This window comes from Dermacentor silvarum, chromosome 1, assembly GCF_013339745.2.
Source record: "Dermacentor silvarum isolate Dsil-2018 chromosome 1, BIME_Dsil_1.4, whole genome shotgun sequence".
Taxonomy (NCBI): domain Eukaryota; kingdom Metazoa; phylum Arthropoda; class Arachnida; order Ixodida; family Ixodidae; genus Dermacentor; species Dermacentor silvarum.
The window spans coordinates 305400669-305425175 of NC_051154.1; the positions used below are offsets into that span (position 1 = coordinate 305400669).

The 24507-nt window shown below is 48.2% G+C and overlaps 1 protein-coding gene across 1 annotated transcript in view; it reads left to right on the forward strand.

Annotated features, from left to right (window-relative positions):
• The first annotated feature begins 955 nt into the window (after nucleotides 1-955).
• LOC119437276 (calcium uniporter protein, mitochondrial) overlaps nucleotides 956-24507 on the forward strand; it is a 250126-nt gene continuing 226574 nt past the window's right edge. The window contains exon 1 of the mRNA XM_037704335.2: nucleotides 956-1064. Within this exon, the coding sequence (XP_037560263.1) occupies nucleotides 972-1064 (93 nt within the window). The 5' untranslated portion in view covers nucleotides 956-971. The remainder of the gene's footprint in view (nucleotides 1065-24507) is intronic.

The window sequence follows — 24507 nt, forward strand, 5'->3', positions numbered from 1 at the left end:
CACAATACACGACCGGTAACAGCTGCTCCTGCGCAATCCATTGCAACAAAGGACAGCGTCATTGAGGTTTTTCCCTGGCCGTTGCATATGAACAAAAATGTAAACAAGGTTCTTGAATGACATAGATTCATCAAAATATTTGTCCTCAACTTGTTATAACAATTTCATGGCCCTTTCGTTTTTCATATCAGCTGCATGCGCTGCGTTGCTGGTTTTGAACTGATATAGTTTTAAAGTTCGCATGATATTTTCTGTACTTATTAAACAGACCAAAAAAAAAAAAAACGCGGAAGCATTGATATCAGTTATTTCTGCCACAATTTCGGCGACATACGAATATATTTTTTATGAAAAAAAAAAATACATACCTGACTTGTATTCGCAATGCTGTATTCGTTCAATCATTCGATTACAGCATCTAATATACAATAGCATTGGCAATGCAGTTATTATTGATGTATTTTATCCCTCGACATATGCTATAAGGAGGAGGCAGCGCTGCCACCTGAGCCCCCCCCCCCCCCCCCCCCCCCACCAAAATTTCTGGCTACGCCACTGGTGCCCTGCCCCGGTCATTGCTGAAACAGAATTTTCCTCTCTCCTAACAACACGAAGATAAAGGGGTGTGCGCACAGGACAAAATGCTTACATTCAGAGTTGAACACACAGTTAAAAACAGCACGCGAAACATTTTACAAAAAGAGTGAAATTGCTTTTGCCGCTTTGAATGTTTGAATTTCGCGGTTGATGACGTGTTCACGGTTTTTAAAAATAAGCGTTAACTTCCGTCAATATTCTGTATATAACAAAACGCTTAACTTTTAAATACTAAATAATAGGCTATTTTTTATTATCTATTGCTTTAAAAGAGAAAAAAAGAAGACAAATTGATGACTTCCGGCAGAGCGCTTGGCATCGAGAGTTTGTCGCTCACGTCGCGCCATCTAGGGAATGGGAGTGCCATTCATAACATGGCGTTTTGGAGGGTGAAGGTTTCGAACTGTGGACTATTGCTATCGCATTTGCCCCGCCGTAACAGGACAAAATCGAGGAAGTACGTCCAGGTAAGCAAGTTCAGCTCGCTTTCTTTTTGCCTGCTTCCAAAACCGGGGCGGCCGCGAAAGCTGGGCGCTTCCGCGGCCGCTATCGGAGTCGTGCTGCATCGGAGAAGCCGCTGCAGACGACGTTCGCCAGCATCGCAGCCGCCGTTTGTTTGTGTCGTGTATGTGTGTGTGCTGTCGCAGACGCCGGCGGCAGCTGTCATTCGCCGTGTGGCACAAAACTGCCAGCGTTTGACGGTTGTCGCTGCATGTCACCGCAACGGTCACCGCCTCCAACTCGCCCCGAAGCAGCCGCGCGAAATTGCACGCCCGGACTCGGCCAACAAAGGGCGCGGTTCGCGACGGCGGTCAGAGTACGCCGTTTGAAAAAGCCACGAGAGAGGCCGGTCGGTCGGCCGGCTGCATTTATTTAGCGAGTCGAGGATAAATACCGATCTCGTCGTCGTCATCCTCGCAAACTCCGCGCTCGTTCGCCTTGGCGAGCTTGTACTGGCCTGCTCGGCACCGTGTTTACGTTTGCGGAGGAAGCGGCATGCGACGTTTCGAGCGCGAACCGTTTCGCAACAGCCGCGGCAGAGGCGGTTGTAGCTCGTGCGTCGTAATCTGGCAAGCGGCACACGTTGTCCGTGGCTTTCGTGCTGAAAGAGGGAGGTTCTCGGCGTGCGTAGATGCCGCGCGAAACGCCCCGACCGATCGTGTGTAAGTCCACCGGGTTTTTAGCAGCGCCGGTGCGTCTGCTTTGCGAGCCGCGGCGGCGTTATCTTTGCGCGGTTACGATGGAAACCTTCTGCAACACCCTAGATACGCTCATCTCCGGCTCACTCACATCGTGGGTAACGACCGGATGTCATGCGGTGCGTGTAAATCATGTCGGGTATAAGTGCTGCATGGTTGTTTTTTTCTTGTTTTTTTCTTTTTTCTCATTTTTCTCAGAGGTGTATACGTGACGCGCGTTTCGAACCACGTTCAGAGTGAAGCGGAAAGTCGAGCTCTTCTTGTCTCTGCGGATATTCTTTCTAAATATGTTCCCGCGACGACTACCGCATTTCCAAACAGTTCTCAGGTACGCGTATCTGATCGGCACTGATCAGAACAGCCAGAGTGACAGGCGTGCCATTTGGTCCTGTCAAACAACGGGAAACGTTGACGCAGCGGACAGAACGTTAATCGAAAGTGCTCGTTCCGTGCAGCGACCTCGGCGTTCTGGCAATCGTGAAACGTTCGTGGACGCTCGCTTTCGCGGAGGCACGCGGCGCTTTGCGTAACGACGCGACTCTAAGCGAAAAGCGAACCAATGAACAGTACTGTTCATTTGGTTCACTACGGAGCAGATAGTTAGATTGCGGCTAACGATGCGGAATGCGGTAATTTCGCGCAGCGACACTGTAATCGCCTCAGTCTGGAACGAAAACATCTCGCGTCTTCCGGCGATGCGACTTTCCTGCACGACGCCGGTAGCGAGATGGAAAGGCTCGCCCGAATGTGCCGCTCTCTCGTTGCGGACCCTTGGTTGAAACCTCGCTGTAGCGCAGGGAGAGGAGGTCGCGGTGGGGAAAGGGGCGCGCGCGGCGTCTCTCTGGCCTGGAACGGCCGCGTGCCTCTTTACCCCTTCTGCTGCGCTGCTCACGACAGGGAATGATGGGCGAGCGTGAATCAACTCTTTGCGGCGATGACGACGAGCGTGCGCCTCTCCTCCTCGAGGGCGTCTTTCCTCGCGTGTGGAAATAGATTCCGAGGCGGCGCGCCCGCTTTTCGCGGCCGTCTCGACGTGTTCTCGTCTTCGTCGTTGTCGTCTTCGGGCGTTCTCGCGCACCGAGCATGAGCCGACTCTGCGTAGTGCAGGCTTGTAACTCCTCGTCACGCGCATTGCGCCGGGCCTTCCGAGGCGCGTGGTGGTTGGAAAAGCATCGGTGACTAAGCGAGGCGCAATGCAACGTGCGCGGCGCTGGCGTGCCGGTACCGATTTTCTTCTCCTTACGGCGGGCGCCAGCGCGAAGGCGCGCGCAGTGTTTGCGCAAGAGTACGACGTCGCGGGTTCGATGTCCGGCCGCGCGGCGGTGCATTCCGACGGGGGCGGAATGCGAAAATGCTCGTGTGTGCCGTGTGCACGTTAAAGAGCCACTAGTGGTCAAAATTAATCCAGCGAATCCCCTCCTCCCTTCCATTTACAGCGCCCCTCATAATCCACTGTGCGTGCAGTTTTGGGAGGTGAAATTACTCCATAAGTTGGTATTTTTTATAGCTCGTTATTGTTGCATATATGCTCGTAGAGGGCTAAACACACACACACACACGCACAGCACTCCAGCAAGCTAACCTTGTCTGCTGTGCGCGAACTGGGCTGTGATGTTTTTGGGTGCTTTGGCCTGCCTTTCTCTCTCTTTCTTTCTATCTAGGGCAATTGGGCAATGGTTGTTGGTTCATATGCGGTCCATGGACGCACAGCATTCCAGAAGTCGATAGACCCGCAGCCTGCACACTCAACTGCCGTACGCGTGCCTGCTGGTCATAAAATTCGGCTTATTCAGATATGTGGTGTTCTGCAAGATTTCCTTTTTTATGTCTCTATGCTCTCTCTATGTCGCGACGTGTCGTGCATGAGAACAACCGTTAGAGCAGTATCACTGGGAACACCGAATTTGCTTACAAGCAAGGCTTTTATACTAACGCCGTGTAGATTCGAACTGGACGTGGATTCGAACGTGAATTCATATACAACCTAGTAGCTATCCCGCTGAACAGTCCATCTCGTGGAACACATTTATGCTTCGCATATATTATACTTGCTACGACCTTCTGAAGGCAAGTTTTGATGTTTCCGCTATAATATTGCGCACGGGGGAGGCATAGTCCCGACGATAAATGTTTGCGAATTTCGGCGTCTGGATAAAAATAGAGATTACCATTTTCCCCTCTTCTTGTTGCTCTTGGACGCTTAACACGAAATCGGTATGTGGGAAAATATATATATATATATATATATATATATATATATATATATATATATATATATATATATATATTGCGTTCGCCAGCGCGTGGCAGCAAACGTCTGACTATGGACATGTCTATCATCGATCGATGGTATGTCTTCGCCGCTCTGTTAAATTTCACCGTAAAAAGTTTTACTTCATCAATATTTATACTTATAATAATGGCATTCGCGTATATGGTGGCTGGAACAGCTAAATATCATTGCAATTAAGGCGCAGATCTCTCGCCATTGCTTTCGGCCAGTGTATACATTATCACGGCCGCTTTATCAAAGCGCACAAGCTGAGCTGTGCGCTTTGATCCATCGGCCGTGACCATTGCGAGCGCGCGGAGTCAGGGCGCCTATTATGCGCGTCTCTGAGTATTGAATCGTGCGCAGTCCGCCTTGACCGAGCGGCTTCGTGGGCGCCCAGATAAAGAGCATGCAACATCAGCACCATGGGCAGGTGTGCATACCCTCTTTCAGGTCAGCTTCGAGTATGTAAATGAGGACCGCAGATGGCCAAACTTAATGTGGACTCCTCTTGTCCGGAGTCTCTCGCAAACCAAATCAGCTTCGAGGGCCATATGCACGATCACTTACCACCTTGTCCGGATTTTAGCTGTCTGTATACAGACACAACATTCACACATTGTAGTACATCGATTGAACGCGCGCGCCCGCAGGCATTTGCGCCTCGAGTTTTATTGCATGGGAGCGAAATTGAATTATGCGCGAGTTTATTTGGCGTGAAACTGCAGCCAAAGAAGTGCCCCGGCCTAAAAAAAACAGTCGTAGCTATCTTCAAGGCCTTGCCTAGTCGTGGAACCACCCGCGGAAACCGACCATTTGCTTCGTGTTGTCCTTAAGGTATGCCGGTTAGTGCAGAAGCCTCGGGCTTTTCAAGGTGTAATCGATTCGTGGCGGATATATAGTTCCCCAGCTTTAGTTTATTCTGATCGGTTTGCAGGCATCAGCTGTTGGCGCACTCGGACTGGGGCGGATCTAGAAAATGCCTGCATGTTTCGATTTCTGATTTTTGTGTGCGCCCTGCACTGTTCGGAATACGTGGGGATCGGCGCGCGGCATAGCTGTACGTACTTTGTTTATACCGTGTAAATTCGCGTACACTATAAGGGGATCGCAAAAACGTTCGATATGTAGGTATTTCGAAATATAAAATAAAAATTTTCTACAAAAATGTTCAAGGGGGTTTTACTGCTGTTCGTTATACACGATAATTCGTTATATGTGCTCTGCACGCAGGTGCACCGCCCGCTTATCTTGAATACCTGGCGAGAAACTTCGTTATTATTATTATTATTATTATTATTATTATTATTATTATTATTATTATTATAATAATAATAATAATAATAATAATAATAATAATAATAATAATAATAATAATAATAATAATAATAATAATTATAATAATAATAATATGAAATACATTCTTCGAAAGTGCGGTGGGAGAGAGGGTGTGACAGCTGCCCTGCTTTAATTATCGGATGCTGAAATCGATGATTTTTCCTGTTGCTAGCTGAGCTGGATAAAGATGTCTGCGCACAGTGGCTGTGTGGGATCGAGCGGGACAACCTAGATGCTCGTCGAATGCTCAGATGAGGCGTTGCGCTGAATGTCAGGGTGAGCAAGGGGGAACGCGCTCCCGAAAGTGATCGATCCAGAACGTGTGTTACCGCAGTCACGAGGAAACTGTGATTCCTACTTTTTTGTCGATCGTCCAGAGCACGTGCTCCGCTGCTAGAGCGTCCAAACAAACCGTATATGCGATGATATGGTCTTTCATATTTAATAACGCGTGGGATGATTATGAACGTTCGTCACTTGTTTGTGTGTCTTAAGACCAGAAAAGATACACAAGGAACGCGAGAACCCGCAACGTGACGCCATAAAAATGACGATCGAGATATCGCTGTGAGGGCTCGAATGGCGGGGTTTCAGAGAATAGCTTGTCCGTTGTGCTAGGGTTGGTGATACCGCACACCGGAACATACGAGTACTTCTATAGTTTTTACAGTTTCCGCTTTCATGCGTCGTTCGTTTTATACGCGTTTTAGAGTTCTTCGTTTTCAGTTATATACACTTAAATTCGTGAGGTAGAAATTGGGGGTTACGGTTAAAGAGTAAGGAAACCGGAAAGAAATCGGGTTTATGTTGTTTGGCATCCTAATGTTCGGGATTTGCCTGGGAACTTCAGCAAACGATTACACGGGCAATGGTCTTTTGGTTCACAAACTTCTTTTATTTAAAGAAGCGCAGTCACTGACAGGAACACATAATGAAAAAAAAAAAAAAGATAGCGGGCTCGTAAGCCATGTGACTAACATATGTATACAAATCCTCGTGAACAGGCATTATGCTTACATTTATAGGCTGTGTGGCGTTTTAGCAGAGGCGAAATACGTTGTGCTCCTTTTGTTTCTTTTGGTTCATTTTTTGTTCCTGCATATAGCTCCGGAGCTAGCGGCACTCGGCATTCCAGGCGACGAGAGTAAAAAACAAAAAGCTCGTGGCGAGCATTCCGAGCGACCCCGTGTCTGCGAGTGCATGTTCAGCACTATATATACGGTGTGTGCGTAGTGTTGGCGTTCCTGCGTCGGCACGACTTGCTGCTTGAGAACGCGCGCCCGAGATTTGTATATATATATATATATATATATATATATATATATATATATATACACACACGTTTCGGGTGCGCGAACCAGCCGCGGGAGAGGTCTGCCATTCATTCACCGCCTGTTTGAGCCGTGCTTTGCCCGGTCTCCACATTCCGATGCTTGCCTCACAGTGGGGCACGTCCCCACTGTGAGGTCTGCCTCCTGTCTGTTTATTCTGCTTAGAAGAGCGTGTCCCCCCCCCCCCCCCCCCCTCCCCGAGTCCCTTGTGGTCTGTTGTTCGACTATTTTGTCAATTCACTCGTAATCTGTATAGTTTGCTTCTATAGCCTTGACTTTGGGTCCCACTGCAGCCTCTTCGCTTGAAAGAACAATCAAGAAATGTCATTCATGTCGCTCCCTTTTTCGTTTTTATCCCCTTTTCTGGTTTTGAAAGTGTGTGTTTATTGTATAAAAATAACCATGGCTTCTTCGCTTTCGTGCAGACAATGCGCTGGAGAAAGTTTGCGCAAATTTCGCGAGTGCGCTTGCTTTAAGTTGCGCTAAATAATGCGACGGGAGAGACTATATGTTTTGCGCTTTCTTGAAACTGCAATCAAAACACGGGGGACGCACGCGTTGGCCTTGTCGAGCCATCCGCGTGCAGGGGGCGTGTTTGCGGCAATACGGTGTCACGTTCTCTCTCTTTTTGTTTTCTTTAAAGCGAAGCTTTCTGCATGACGGAACCCTTCCAGACTTTCCTGCGGCCTTTCCAAATATAGACGCGTGCATCGCGCCACATAACACGTGCGCGCGCGCCGGCTTCCCTGATATAGGGCCATGGACGCATGAATTTAACGCAAATAGCAAGGGTCAGCTTAGCACTTGTCTTTCGCGTCGTAGTGTTTCCCTCAGCTTACATCTGCATCCTCGCCATTCTTGCCTGGACACAAACATCACCTTCGCACGAACTGCTGTTTGCATCTCGGCTTAGATTGTGTGTACGGTGTGGTGCGTTTACATAAAGGTTACGTCACAATCAAGTTGTGACTGGTACGGTGCGTTAACATAAGCGTGGCACGAGCATTGCACGTTGCATAGATGACAATAAAAGCAGTTTTACGCATCGCAACATTTAGCTTTATAGCAATTGAGTAACCCTTTTTATGGAATCTTCGCTTCAGAGATTCCAACGTGTGCGTTGGATCTGCATAATTAAAAATATATGGATTAACCGTACTTAAGCCGAACAAATTCCTACATCGGTCGGGAGCTCTATACGCCGTGACGGCGATTTTTTGCTTCTTTACGTGTAAACAGTATGGGCGTGTGAGCACATAAACTGCGTAACCCGCTTATTTGTGAACTGTACTTTTAAAACCATTTTTGTTCTTCCGTGGGGAACATTCACATTTGGCACAGTTAATATTTTCTTTGAGCACGTTTTCTTTTTTTTTTTCTCCCCCTACTACTGTTATCAATAATTGACGGAACGTCTTGCAGTATGCAGTGCAGTGCGTACTGTTGCCGATAAGCGCGCGATGTAACGGAACGACACGCAGGACTCAGAACGAGCACGGGGCGCAAGCCGGCCTGTGCCGATTGTATACGCAGTCACCTGATTGTACGCAGTCACTTTTGGTGCATGCGTGTAGCAGCTATGCTTTGCTTACTTCTATTACTTATACAGGACTGCGAGCGCATCTGGCGCGGATCCGGGGCAGAGCCACGTGGCTACTTTAGCGCGCGCGCCGCGGTCGATATGCCCGCGCATCCGCCCTCTTTAGTGGATCCTCGCGGGGAAATCCATCTCGCGTTCCTCAACCTGTGCTGCTTGCCCTCACCTCTCCTCCTGCCATGTGCATACTCTGCGTTTCGGGAATGGCGACTGTAGGTCTTGCGTGCGTCTGTAGACACACACACACACACACACACACACACACACACACACACACACACACACACACACGCACGCACGCACACGCACACACATCACTCTCGCGTGTCGAGTACCGGCGCCCTGTCCGTTTCACGCCGGTGTCTCCGTTTGCTCGGCCACTCGAAACCTACATGTTTATATATATATATATATATATATATATATATATATATATATAACGAGCATCTGTCGGCATGTATGCATATAGTTCTGTCGCTGGCGCGCACTCCTTCTTTGTATATATACGCACGGGCGTGCCTCTGGTGTGATTTACAGAGCCCTCCCCTTATCAGTGTCATGTTTGCGCGATACACTTCCGCCGGACGTTTGCACAGCTGCGGCCGTCACGGGAAGACGGTGTGCGCCAGTTTCGGAGCTGAGTGTATCCTGCGGAAGAAAAGTTGCATTTCCGAGGGTCACGTCTACGTGGCACGGTCGGAAACGATTGGCGTCCTTGTGAAAGGAATAGCGTTATAGCTGGGAGCGATCCAACTCCGATTTCTCGACTCAAATGCATTCTGAAACGCGCAAGTACTCCTATAGTTAAGACAACTGCTGAACTGATTTGACATTGTTTTCATAGAAGGAGTATAGTAGACTTTTGATTTAGGGCCTGGATTTCAAGAAAAAAAAGAACGCAGACATTTTAAAATTCTAAAAAATCGAAGGAAAAAAAACTCTGCGCCACAAACATATCTGCTCAGCCTCACTGCATCTGGTAGAGCGTCTGAAGCGGACAAATATCGTTGTAGTCCTCCTCCTCCTCCTACTCCTCCTCAGCATCATCATCATCGTCAGTCAGCCTACCGGTTATCCATTTATGTCCACTGCAGGACGAAGGCCTCTCCCTGCGACCTCCAATTACCCCTGTCTTGCGCTAGCCGATTCCAACTTGGACCTGCGAATTTCCTAACTTCATCAACCCACCTAGCTCTCTGCCGTCCTCGACTGCGCTTCCCTTCTCTTGGTACCCATTCTGCAACTCTAATGGTCCACCGGTTATCCATCCTATGCATTACATGGCCTGCCCAGCTCCATTTTTTCCTCTTGATGTCAACTACAATGTCGGCTATATCCCCGTTTGCTCTCTGATCCACACCACTCTCTTCGTGTCGAATTAACGTTAGGCGAAACACTTTTCGTTCCATCGCGCACAGAACGATGGAACGAAAAATGTTAGGCCTAACGACAAGATACCTCAGTTAACGTGAAATCGTTCCATTGTTGACGAGAGGTGATACTCTCGCGTATAGCTGTCTATGCCGTTGCACTTCTTTGTCGCCTGTTGTGGAGCAGTGTTGCTTTCTTTTTCTCTCGGGGTGTCGTTCTTCGAACGAGCGGGCAGGAAGTTTTGGGGAGTCTGGGTCGGGAGTAGAACCGCGGAATCACCAGCTGCGCCGCTAAGGGCCCGGCCGGCCAACCGCGCTTTTTTTTTATTTTTATTTATTTTTTTTTGTGCTGTACCAGCTGTACGTCGACCCAGAAGCCCCTCATTCTGTTTTGTCCAAACTGTTTCGGGAAAACTTAAGGGCTGCCTGGTGAATATGTTGTGTACGTTTACTTTCTATACACCCATAATTCTTCATTAGTTCGTCAAAAGCCCGACGGCTGACTTGGTAGTTTTGTGTAAGCTTTTACGTTTCTCGTGGGTCGTAACTATTTGGGCAGATGGCTGTCTTCCGAGTTCAAGCTTGGCGAAACGCGCCTGCGATTGTGTGTTTTTAAATCTCTTAGACCTCATTGGTGCCGATCAACGAGGATCGTGATTGGTCACCTTGGTTGCGCTCCTTGGCCGGAGCCCTTCCCGAGGCTCCGGCCCCGAGAGAATTCACCGTACTGGTGTCATTTTAGAAATTACTTTCAAGTGGATACGCCTTACAAGTTCACCGGGTGCAATTCGTAAATAAGAAAATATGTGCCGTAAGGTAATTAAGAAGCTAATTAGTTATTTTTTAATTAGTTGAATATGTGTATCGATGTCTCGTGCTAGTAATGTCCGCCTCTTCGAATAATCCAGCTCAAAAAAGGACAAGAATTATGCAATCTGCCACAGGCGACCTTTAAAAATTCCGGAAAACTTAAAAATAATCACCCCGTATAGTTGATGCATACACTACCGAAAACAGCGCTGGGACAGTGACGTGCCGAGCAGAAAGAAAAAGGGAAAAAAAAAAAGAAAGAAAAGAAGGCTGTCGTATTCTTCTTACTTTGTGTCGATCGCTGTCCGAGCGTTGTTTCCGCCATGGAGTACTTGAAATGGGATTTCGCGTATTATATATTATATAGAAAAATGAGTAGCACACCTTCGCGGTGATCTTCGGTTTATTTACCCAACAGTTTCGGTCGGTGAACCGAAACTCTTGGGTAAATCAACCTAATTAGATAACCGCCAAGTTGTGCTTTGCATTTTTATAAATACGCTTGACCCATGGAAAAATCCAGTTACTATACTATACATGTATACAGGGTGTTTCAGCGTACACTTTCCAAATTTATTTAAGGTTGCCTGTGGCAGATAGCCCAATTCGAGTTAATGAGCTGGTCTACTCGAAGAGGCGGACATTACTTGCACAAAAAACTGAAATGCATAATTGAATAATTAAGAAAATTTTACTAATTAAGTTTCTAACTAATTACCCGATGGCACATATTGCATGTTACAAATTGTAGCCGTGGAGTTCGGCAGGCGGATCCACTTGGAAATAATTCTCAGGATGACACCAGTTTCGAGATATTAATTCATTAACTTTGCGGAGACATGTATTGGCGTTCCAGTTAATTTCGTGCTTCAATGCAAAAAGCGATGTTTTGTTAAGAACCTAACTGGAACGCCAATGCATTTCTCCGCAAAGTTCATGAATTAATATCTCGAAACTGGTGTCATCCCGAGAATTCGTTCCAAGTGGATCCGCCTGGCGAACTCCGCGGCTACAATTTATAAATTGCAATATGGGCCATCAGGTAATTAATTAAAAACTTAATTAGTGAATTTCTGTTAATTATTCGATTATGCATTGGAATTTCTTGTGGAATGTCCGCCTCTTCGAGTAGACCAGCTCATGAGCTAGAATTGTGCTATCTGCCGCAGGCAACCATTAAGAATTTTTGAAAGTGTTCGCTGAAACACCCTGTGTGTGTGTATATATATATATATATATATATATATATGTGTGTGTGTGTGTGTGTGTGTGTGTGTGTGTGTGTGTGTGTGTGTGTGTGTGTGTGTGTGTGTGTGTGTGTGTAAGCGTTGAAGGACGACTATCTCGTACGCTTGCAATGGAAATCTCGATTCCTTGGCGTCGGCACGGGAAGCACAATCGCGCTGGGAAACTCCGCTGATCCGCGGCTCGAAACACCGACACTCCGGTCGCGATCTCGTCACGGAGAATTTTGTTTCTCGCCGCACGTGCAGTACAACCGAGTTGGCGTTGGCGCCTTTCTTTTTTCTCTCTTTTTTTTTTGAACCCCCTTATTAGCGTACTTACTCAATTTTAACGCGCAGCTGGTTTTCACGGCCATAAATAAAAAATAAAGGAATAATAGGTTTCATTGAAAGCGCGTACAGCGCGGAACTATGGTGGCCCTTCTAGCCACCATAGCGGAACTGCAGGATATCGTAGCGCAAAAAATACCGGAAAGGAAAGATTAACAGGCGATCGACAGAGCAGAAAGATAGACGGCGTTGTATTTCTTTCTGCTCTGTCTGTCGCCTTTTCATCTTTCCTTTCCGGTATTTTTTGTTTTTTTTTTGTTTTTGCGCTACAATATCCTGTCGTGCAGCAAGTACCGACTCGCCCAAGAAAAAAAAAAAAAGTTATTGTCCAGCGGCGAGCAAATGGAGACGGATGGTAAGAACGAAGCAGATCGGTGTGCTTTTTGTTCTCCTGTCTCAGTCTGCTCGCGCTGTGCGTATACGTGCAATGTCGCACCGACGAGCCCAAAGAAACGTGCTAGCGGCCTTGACCCGTTCACTTAACCGGAGTTTCATTATAAGGGAAAAGGATGAACGACTATGGAAAAAAAAAAAAAATATTGCGTCCGAGTAACAGTGGACCCGGTATAACTTATCGCCGCCGTCGTCGAGGCTTCGTTATCACTGCATCGGCGGCCCATACAGTATTTCATCTTTGGTGCCGTCCTTGGCATTTGAGACTCCGAGTTTTTTAATCGCTATATGGGCAGTATAACAATCTTACAAAGCGGGCACAAACAATGTCGCAGCTGCTGAAGCTGCAGCCGCGGCTTGTATAGATTTGTTATGATTGCAGTAATATGAAATGCCAATTCCGCGATTGCGTGCCACATTTGCAGTTTTGGTTTCGTACTCGATTATAACGCGAATGTTATTTCGTAGCTAGCTTTTCCAGAAAAGAAAAAAAGTAAAGTGCGCGTTGGAATCGAGTAAATGCGGTAACATCGTCGCCCTGTTTCGCTTGTCCCTACGCATTTCTGCATCTGTATATACTGTATATACGCACAAGGGCGGCGAAAGTGTGGTGTTCTATTGCTCGAGTCGCAGTGAGCAGCGCATATATATATATATATATATATATATATATATATATATATATATATATATATATATATATATATATATACGAATTATGGCAGTGCGACGTTCCTCGAGACGCGCGATTGACTTCCCGTCCTGCTATTATAGACTCAAGAAGACGCACCGTGCATGCGACAGCGCGCTTGCGTATATGTATACGTTCTGTGTGTGTGTGTGCGCGTTCGTCTCCATGCGTGTGTCGCGTTCACGCCTGCCGCACTGCGACAAGAAGCCGCGCGGAGTCATAACGGAAGCCAGCGCGAGATCGCGCTGTACTGCCCCGTAGAGGAGGCTAGTGCGCCGTGCATGCATGCAGATCACGCGCCATGGCGGAGAGGATTCTACGCATCGCCGGTCATGCTGCGCCCTCACAACGCGCGCCGCCCCTAGCATCGGCAGAGCTGGCCACCGCGATTAATTCCGCGTGTCCTCCTCTTGCATTCCACATTGAATCGGCAGTCCCACGTGCGGCGGTGTGCGCAGACAGGCCCACGGTGGTCTATGTATCTGCTGGTGTGCACGCACGGTTGCGGCTCAAACCGCGCTCTTAATTCGCAATAGCGCTTTCTGCCGACTCATCGACGGTACTTATATATATATATATATATATATATATATATATATATATATATATATATATATATATAGTTTCGGCGTGCTTCGGGGCGCTTGCTTGCGACGCTTCGCTGCTGCCGCGTCGTACGTACGTACAGTCGCAATCTTTTTGAGGGTGAACACGAGAGCGCGTGGCTTTCTATATCACCAGCGCCGTCAGAAGGCAGCCGCAATATCTGCGCGCATGCCCGAGGAGGCTATACGCTCCTTTTCGTGCGCACTACGTCATCATAGCGCGCGTGTGTCGTCTGCTAGCAGTTTTTTCCCCTCAGTAGAAACCAAATTATGACAGAAACCACGATTTTGATGCTTTTAATTCGGAACGTTTGGAATTTCGGAATTTGCGCACGCCGGACACACTGCGCATGAGCAATGCTTCTCGTTGCCGCCGCTGAACCGCGCTGTGAGCTCAGAAGGCCACGCGTTCCCGTGTTCACCATCAAAAAGGTTGCGACTGTACATGTCTCGAGTGTAGGAGATATCAGCGGTTTGCGACAACTGAGAGCTTTCTGGTATCGCCTTTCTCCTGTGCACGAGAGCACCGATGGAGCGCTGTGAATATCCCTTGAGCGAATATTGTACGATTTTCCACCTCTCTTGTTCGGGAACGCGGGCCATGCTGAAATTCAGTTGCTGCTCGGACAGATGCGGTAATGTGCAAGAATATATATACGCTCCTCAAAGACGGAAGCCGCTTTTTAAATACGCCCACAAGTGTCATTAGCATGCGTGGCCTGGCTACAGATCAACAATGATCTTGAGAACGCCCACAAAACCTTACCTATATTTTCAAGTTTATTGATGCATATGAGAGGTTCAACATCGTCATCAATCCCGAACCGTACGGCTACCTTATTGCGGTATGCGCGCGCAGCAGACGACACGCACTTGCTTGCGCGACGCAGTGCGCGCGGCGGGAGAATTTGCGCACGCCGGACACATTGCGCATGAGCAATGCTTCTCGTTGCCGCCGCTGAACCGCGCTGTGAGCTCAGAAGGCCACGCGTTCCCGTGTTCACCATCAAAAAGATTGCGACTGTATACATGTCTTGAATGTAGGAGATATCAGCGGTTCGCGACAACTGAAAGCTTCTTTCGCTGGTCCATCTTCCCGTTTCTTTCTGGGCGAGCTAGCTGAAGACGGCTGCTGCAGTATTTTTGGATGGAAAGAAAGCTTCGTTTCCCAAATATACCATTGTGGCCGGACACCTCCGGAAAACGACCGCCGGTTAACTGGGTTGCGGCCGCTTAGATTTGGGCGACTGGATTAGAAGCTTTCCATCGTGTATATACATAATCGTCGCTATAGAGGTCGACTGCTTTTATTGCTTATATATTGTGCGCACGGTGGATCCGGATACGTATAGTTTCAGCAGGGCGTAACCTTAACGTGCCAGCTCTGCGCGAGAACGTTCTCTCCTCTCGACCTTTGAGACAACCTCCGCTGGGCTGACGTGCGCGTATACGCGCGAAATTAGCTCGGGAGTGAGGATTGTGTATCGGGTGCCGTTGCATGCTGCTTGTAAAAATGCATTCATAACGGCATGCGATCCGTCCTGATCGGCGGAAAGCGCGACCTCGGGGGCTTTGACCGACAGAGTTGGCAGCGATTCAATGTCTTCATCGATCTCGTTGTGTAGTATTACGGTATAATACCTGTGCCGCGAGATTCGAAAGCGCAGTTCGCAGTCCGGTCGGAGCAGTAAATGTTTGCACCGCGGTCGCGTGTCTCAGTGGCTCTGCTGCTGAACACGAGGTCGTGGACTCGATTCGCAGCCATGGTGGCCTCATTCCGATGCCGTCGGAATGCGCTGTAGGCGCGCGTCAAAGACCCCCCCGGTTGGTCAAAATTAATCCGGGATGAGAGATATGTCACAGCTGGAGCAATGTCTTTTTTTTTTTATTACTTGCAAGAAGCCTAGCTGACAGATCAAGGGAAGGGAGCAGCTACTATATAATCGTGGGGCATGTTACCGGATAATTTTACATCAGATATGTGCTCGGCCGCGAGCTTCGCATACACAGTAACCCGTTGACTGCTTCTGTTACAGCGCGCTTATATATACGCAATATGATGCCGGTTCTAGAATTGCGTCATCCGGCGGCATTTCGCCAGGCGCCCCCCTTTCCGACCTTCGGCCTGTTTCTCTCGCGACGAAAAAGTGCTACGAACGACCGCTAGCTGGCGGAACGCAAGGGTTTAGGCTAAAGTCCCTACATAAGATAGGGACTTTAGGCGTTCACGGCCGCGCGGAGCCGCTCGCGCATGCTTGCGCGCATCCATATACACGCATTCCGATGTTGGTGTTGTTCTCTCTCGCGTTAACTACACGCGCTCCCGTCGCGTTCATTCGCCTGATGCAGCGCGGCGTTGTGAACGAGCGCATCGTGGCGGCAGGCCAAGCCGTGAAGCTGCAGGCGCGAAAAAAAAAAAAAAAAAAAAAAAAAAAAAAAAAAACGAAGCCGACTCGCCGCCGCGTGCTCCTGTTTGCGGATCACGCGCGCACACGCGCCGAGCAGCTTCGTCGACCGGGCGTATTTCCCGCCCGAGCTTTATACCTGGCCGCGATTAATTCGGCGCCTGCCTGACAGTGCACCTCGTGTCGAAGGACGATACGGCCTAATGCTGCTGCGGCGTGCGCTTTGGCGCGCCACGGTTAGCACTATAAGTGGTTGTTTATTCAACTGCATAGGAAGGAAATAGCTGCTAGCTGGCCCTGCATAAGGGACTGCTTACGCTCTTCTTCTTCCTGGGGTTTTACGTGTCAAAACCAGTTCTGATGATGAGGCACGCCGGAGTGGAGGGCTCCGGATTAATGTTGACCACCTGGGGTTCTTTAACGTGCACTACAACGCAAGTACACGGGCGTTTTTTGCATTTCGCCTCCATCGAAATGCGGCTGCAGCGCGGCCGGGATTCGATCCCGCGACGGTCGAGCCGACGCAAGCCGCACCGCACGCGTGCGGTCGTGCCAAAAATTGTACATATCGAACACTTGTGCACAAGTTTCGGTTTACACTGTGTACGGTTTACACTGCGTGCAAATTGTAAAGCGAAATTGATCGCCGAAAGTGATCGTGGTTCCACGTGGCCAGAGGAGCGCTTCTGCGCTCTCAACCGGCTGTCTGTGCGGCAGCTCCAGTATTTACGATTATCTCCTGTTATCTTACCGAAGAAAGGTGTGCGCACGCGACGGAGAATTACGTTCAAGTCTAATAGTAGTAGGGGGGGGGGGGGGGAATTAAGCTGACGCTTAATTCGTTTACGCATTCCAGTCATTTGAGTTGTTCTATATATATATATATATATATATATATATATATATATATATATATATATCTGCCCCCTTTCTTCAGCTACCTCTACTCTCCTCACGAAAGCGAGAGCTGCTCGACGCACAGCTTTTTTCTGTTTCGAAGCCACCGCGCCAGCGACCTGTCGCCACTACATACTTGCCTCCAATCCTCGTATATATAGCGGTGCCCTCGCAGGGTGATCCGTTCAGTGGACCTCTCTGTTAACGTGATAGAAACAGTAGTAGAATGCGAAGGTGAGCAGTTCGTGTGCGATAATCGTGAAAAGCAGCGCGAAAAACGGGGCAAACGAGAGTACAAGTGCTGCGTCCATGTCCTTTCGCTTGTCCTGCCTTTCGCGTTTTCTTTTTCTTTTTTTTTTTTTTTCGTGGTGATAAATGCCGCTTCACCTTGTGATGGTTGTAGCGTTCCGGCGACAAATCTCGTTACATTATGTGGTAGTTCTGGAGCTTTCGAGGAAGGCTGTGCCACTCGCCAAACTTGGCGTCACTATCTGGTCATCTCCCGTTGTGACCAATTGCGCCCTATATAGCAAAGAACAGACCGCTTTCCCTTTTTCGCGTTCTTGTTATTGTTCTCCGTTCTTTCGCGTGTTGCGCGTATATTTCTCTCCAGTTGCGTCACGAGTGGTGCGGCCATTTGCGTGTGTTTTTAGCGATGTCTGTGTTTTAATAGTGGCGCTTCTGGCCAGTTTCCCAGCTATACATGGCCAAGCAGATCGAGATCTGTTCGAAAGCAGGTTTCGTTCGATGCATAACTATACGCTGCCGCGTTCCATTTTCGCAACGCATGGTTCATCATGCTTTGCGAGATGCACTGCGATGTCCTCAGCTTCCGTCATGGCTGAATGGAAACGCGTCGCCGCCTCGCTCTTTTTTTTTTTTTTTTTTTTGTCCCTTCCGGTGTGGATATATATTTTTGTCCGGTGCGAGTACGCCGATCATTTTATTTCTCTAAGAGGGTAGAATGGCATTGCTTCATTGGCATGCCAGATGTGGAGGCATTCCCCGAGGCTTCCAACTTCTTCAATATAAAAAGAAGCGGTTGATCTTGTTGTATTCCTCCGAACCGGTTGGTTTGGTAGGTCCTTTCCATGCTTTGTGGATTGCAACTTATCAGCTTCTTGTTTTTCTTTTTATAGTTCCGTTGTCCGTGCTTGTTTTCTCCCCGTATAGTTCTGCCACATCAATAACGGGCAGGTTTCTCGGCTCAGCAGGTCGCTTTTCGAAGCGGTTTTATTCCGAAAGTTGTGCCTGCCCTTTTCACAGCATTTATCCCAACCGATCGAAAATGTTAACCGGCAGATAAGGCGCTGTGCACATAGTGCTCATGTATAAAGATCACGATGCAGCATTGCAGAAAACTACAAAACGCAATACGGTAACATCAATGGGAGACAGTCGAGGACTGCTTTTTATAGCGAAATGAAAGCCCAATTTGAACGAGTAGATACGCCGGGGATAAGCTTGAACTGATCGTGTACGCGTATATACCGCTCAATTATTTACGTGTATCCAGGCTCGATGTGGCCGTCGTGGATATCGCGCATTGAAGGAATGTTGATTGGCACGTGGCTTCTGCTGCATGGCTGCTGTATAGCTGCAATGACATCGGGTTCTGTCGTGTCTCGTCCCTTGCTTTTCATTTCTGTTGGCACGTATTTTTAATTCCGCACTCCCCCCACCCACCCATACACACACACCTTTTTTTTTTTCCTCAATGTTTTACTTGTGAGGCATCACATCACATCCGCGCGGCCTCAACTTGTGCGCTACATAGCTGCGTCGTCCAATTACCGTTCCGGTCGTTTTGATTGAGTGCGGCAATTGCTTCATATACTTCACCTGTGCCGTGATTGTAAACGTACGTGTACGCTTGAAGTAGCGCGAGTTCTATTATAGAAGCGAAACAAATAATTTTTTCACATATTGCAGTGGGCTTCAGCTATAGCACTTGATTTCATTGAGGATTGATGTGCGGTTTTCTTATTCGTTTCTTTTCCAAATGTTACGAGTGCGAAGAAAAAAAGAAAGAGACCAAGACTAGCCGTAAAACGCGTACGAGCGTTTATCACTGGCCGTTCTTATCTTGTTATCTTATACATTGTGTGTGTGTGTGTCCTCAGAGTGGAGGTTGGGGGTCTGAAGGTGTCAATGGCCGCGGAGGACGAGTCGCGTTGCGCTTTCGGTATCTGAGCGTTCCCAGCAGGCTGTGCGCTTCGTCGCGTGAGTTGCGTAAACCGCCGCGCGCTTCGCGATCCTCGCATCACGAGTCTTCTCTCCGGCTTATATATATATATATATATATATAGAAATGCGGCAAAAATGGATGTGTCCGCAGGGCTATCTCCTTCGCTATATGGCGATAGCTCTGAGAACGCGCTCCTCACTTTGTCATCCCGATGGCAGCGCATCCTCATCCGGCTGGTGCGATGTCTTAGTTTGGCGAGGAGTATTTATAAGCTCCGCGGCCTCGGCGATGATGGGGAAGCTCCTGCTGACCTTGGTCGCTGCGAATGATGCTCGGCCCATCTGTCAGCGACCGGAGACAGCTGCGGGCGGCTTACTTTTGTTTATCCGATTCGTATAAGGAGCGCGGAACTGCCGCGTGAATCAGTTGCTTCGGGCGCTGCTGGAGCGGTTCGTGGTCGACCCCGGGGAAAAGAAAAAAAAAAAAATCGCTCGTCTTCTCCCGCAGCTATCAGTCGAGGTTATTGCATGTTGTTGTCCTTGTTCGCCGTTACTATATTGATATGTTGGAAAAGGGTGAATTCTTGCTTGATATAACTTACAGATCACCATCGGCGGCTTTTATGGACTTACAGTGCCCACGTTTAACGGAGCGCGCGCGCGCGTGGTTGGGACCCGTAGGTAAGCATCAACCGGTCAACAGTCGAGATAAGCAAGAGACGTTTAGAGTATTGGTCGAAGAAAAAGCAGGGAAGAAATTGATACGACCGGATCCGTTACTGGCATAGGTAGCGGTACAATGTAGATAGAAAACGTTTGAGGCAGGGGAAGGGGAAAAAAAAAGAAGAAAGATTAAGGAGATGTATGCAAAAATGCTAGAATAATAAAAAAAAAAACATGCATGCATGGCTTACCAGATTAAGTCAAGCAGGCTAGGTGTCTAATTGTCAGCGCCCCGTTTCAAAGGGGATGCCAATAAATCATCAGCAGCAGCACAAAAGCTTCTGGCTTTGTCGCTGCCTTGTTTCTGATCCCTTGTCGCCTCGCGCTACCTTGTTCACGTGGTGCAGGTGTCTCACCTCTGTGCATCCTTGTTGCCACGGTGGTGTGCTGAACTATAGCTGAACTGAAGAGACCTTGCGCAGTCCCAGGTTGATCGACCAGTAGTGGCAAACATGAAATATGCGCATTGGCACTTTTTTTTCCATGGTAACTGCAGCGTCATCAGCTCACCGGAGTGCGTGAACATAGACCATGCAAGAAACGATGGAGTGCGAACTTCCGCTACGTAGGCGCTTCTGGCTACGTCATTGGTTGAGAGAAATGTGGACAGAAGACCGCGCAAAATTTGAGCTGACGGCGTGCATGTTTTTCTTCTATTAAGTTTATCGGATAAATAACTTCGGATTGCGAAAACCTATCGCTGTCATTCTTGTTGCATTTATCTTCCCAACCGTCAATCTACGCAATCGGCGCCTGGAAAGTGGTGGGTTGAATAGTGTTCGAGGGTCCCTTCAGGATTTAAGAATTTATTAGCGTAAGAGTAACGGTACAGATCGTGTAAGCATCATTTTACAGACTAGGGTCCCATAGTCCGAAGAATGTAGTATGATGAAAAAAAAAAAAAAAATACAAGGATCGTGAAATACATGGGTAAGGGACAAGGTTTTTATTCCGCAATTAGTGCGAACTCGTGGTAGTAATAAACGTCCTTCCTACGCGAAACGCGCACAGTTAGTGTTTTCTAATAAGTCGTTGTTAATAAGTTCGAAATATAGTTGGCGATTTATTATTTTAAAAAATAAGCAGGTACAATTAAATTGAAATAACTTCCCTAAGAGATAAAATATTGTTTTGCCTAAGTATAGTGCAAGAGCATTAGAAAGGCGATGACTGAAGGTAATGATACGGATTGCCTGGCTGTGGATGCATTGCGCCGATGAAGTATAGGATTGGTTTGTGTTCCTGCAGGTAGTTTAAATGACTGTGGATGAAGGAAAAATATATCAGGTAATGCATTAGTCGAAAAATATGGCCTAGCTTTAATTAATGCAAGAATACCTCTTAAATGTTTCCTTGTTTGTTTTTTGTTCTTTTTTGTTTTTTCTGGTTTGTTTCTTTTCTACTCGGCAGCCCTCTTTAATAATATAAAAGAGAGAGAGAGAGAACAAACTTTAATGGAAAGGATGGCTCAGTGGTAATTCCTATAAGCAGGGGTGAGGGTCATTGGTGGGGGTCATAAAAACGTCTCGGCTATAGCACATGTCCTGTCCACTTACGTTTGGTCCTTCTGTGTAGTTTCGTGCTTCCTCATTTTCAACGCTAACAGTTTCTTCGCTCTCTTCAAGAACTACTTACTACTCGTTCGTTTGTTATACTGCTGCATAGAAAAGCTATATCACAGAAATAATTTTGGGCGCTCTGATGCTTACCGGTATTTCTTCTAGGCCGTTCGAGGGGCAGGACCGACAGCTACTATCCCACGCAGTCCATTGAGGCGCCGGTGCGTTTGGGTCGTGACACCGTGAACCCCTCCCCCCCCCCCCCCCCCTTTTTTTTTTTTTTTTTTCCCATTACTTGCGCAACCAGGTTGAACAGGATGGAAGCTGTCGCTGTTCGTCTTTCCTCCCGTCTGTCCGTTTCCGGTCCGCCCTGTCATCCCTTCGTTCTATTCCCGGAGGAAGCGGGATTCTGCCCGCAGTGGCGTGCGTGTTCGATCGGTGGCTTGTTTTTTCATTTTTCGTTTTCGCGCTTTTGTCGCCGACAGCCCAGACGCGCGACGACAGGAGAGTACGGAGGCGGCGGCGGCGGCGGCTGAAGTGTGGGGGGACAGGACAGCGGCAACTTGTCGTCGTTTTGTTGACAGATTTAGGGAATGGCCACGCGGCTCAGTCACGGAGCAAGTCGCGAGGGCCACTTTCGAGCTGCCCTTTCAATTTTCTTTTTTTTTTTCTCGCTCGCTCTGTTGGTCTTCTCTGTCGTCGCCCCTGGCTGCGTTGCCCATCTTCCCTAGTGTACGCTTTCAGCCCCCCCGCTTCCGCGCTCCTTCTTTCTGCCCTTCTTTCCTCCATGCGGATAAACTGGGAAGAGACACAACTCGTCTCGTGGTTGCTGGACAGACCAACTGAGTGTGACACTGCTTCGTCAGAGACATTAGAAACGCGTGACAGATTTCGTTGCACTTTTTTACACGACCGTACGTCGGCCGGCCTTTCAAGGAGGCCGATCCCTGGCCGAAACATCGAAATGGATTTTTTTTTTTTTTTGTTCATCGTGGCCTTGCTCTAAAAGCCAAGTGGCTATGGCGTTGCGGTGTTGACCACAAGGTCGTGGTTTCGACTCCCGGCTCCGGCGGTCGCATTTCGACGAATCCAAAACGCTCAAAAAACGCTCGTTTGCGTGCATTTATGTATGCATTAAAGAAACCCCGGTGGTCAAGACTAATTCGGAGCCCTCCACTGTGGTGTCTCATGTTGCTTTGGGACCGAAACACCTCCCGAATCAGTGTATAGCAATCTCTAAATGGGAAAGCTCTGCTTTACCGTTCCCGATCCCATTCTGGTGCCGCTCCTGCTGCCCACACGGTAGAGAAAACAAAACAAAGTGACTCGAGTGTCGTATACTCTCGGAAGTTGGTGGACTCGGCCACCTGCCGGGCCCCTTTGCGACCAGGCGATCGAGGCCCGCGGCGTTGTTTCCCTCTCGCGAGAGGCAGCGTCGATCCGTGAGTGGGCGCTGCCTCTCATGGATGCCGTGCATATATCATTTCACCCCCTTATTCGGTGCGGTGCGTCTCATCCGCTGTGACTCTTGCGCTTTGCCGTTGAGAGGGGAGCTCTCGCCGAGGTCGATTGGCCACCTCTTATAGCGCACCAAATGAGCCCCGTCGTAAAAAAAGCAAGGCCGCGCGCGCCAGGAGCAGGGGAATCTCCCCATGGGGCCACCACGGTAGCGAACAGTTTGCGCGCTCGTACTCTCGTTCTGGTCGATCTCGATGCCCGAGTAAGGAAAAAGAAACCGAGAACGCAACAGAATCGAGCAGCCGTCGCAATGCAGCCGCTGAGACCTTCCGTTATTCCGATGCGCCCGCCGTTCCGGCCACCCATTTCCGTCGTCTATATGCGCATTCCCGTGTACCCAGCTTCGTATAGTTTGCAGCCTTCTCTAATTACTCGCTCCATTCCCCCGGAAGCAATTTTATGAAGTGATATATTCCACCTTTTTTCACTATACTACTACTACTACTACTACTACTACTACTACTACTACTACTACTACTACTACTACTACTACTACTACTACTACTACTGCTACTACTATTAAACGCCTTAATTTGTGCATTCTCGCTAGTCAGCTTGCATCTCTCTATCGTGAATGAAAACTTATTGGGCAGCCTCGATATACCGAATCAATAACGCGAGGAAACGCGGTTGCAAACAGTACAGGTAGTACGCGCCTGCAGGATATCCTGTTTCCGTGTTCACCGAAGGTTCTCGACGCAGTCAAACGAACACGAATAAACGAAGCGTGGTATAAGATTTACTCGACATGTCAATAGTTTTTGCTGTATAAGATGCTTTATATGTTCCCTGCAGGTATATACACGAGATTCATGAACTGCTCGTGTACGACTTTGAAGCTTGCAATCGATATATTATTCCGAGGATGGTGTACAAGAGGGCCTTGGGAAAATGCGACTGTTAGACGTTGCGAGAGACACTGTACCTCGATCACATAACAGCAGTATAAAGGTCTGGTACACGTTATCCGGCGAGTTGTAAGTGTTGTATATGCATGCATGCTATAGAATCGGCGCTAAGTAGGCGAAGACGTAAAGGAGACAGAAGTTGCATTTTTATGATTTTGCGTTGTTTGAAGTTTCAAAGGCCGTGTCGACTGAGTCGTCCGCATTGTAAGTACGACGCATGGGAAATGACAAAACATCCCTAGTAGGCGGACGGCACGCCGCCTGTATAAACCAAACATCACCCAGCTTCTAGTGTTCCGAATATTTCAGCTATAGGGATGGCGGAAAACGGGGCTTTTTTAGTGCCGGACGCGACTGTCAGGCAGCCTTCGTTGAAGATGGCACGAAAGAGATCTTGCGCCATGTTTGGCGCATTCTTTCCCGGGATAAAGTAGCTTGCACGTAGTACAATGCCATGGACAGCGCTGTGCAGTGCCTTATTTATTATTTTTATTTCGTCTGCGCTTGTTCCGCGTTCGGGCGCCATCTTTAAC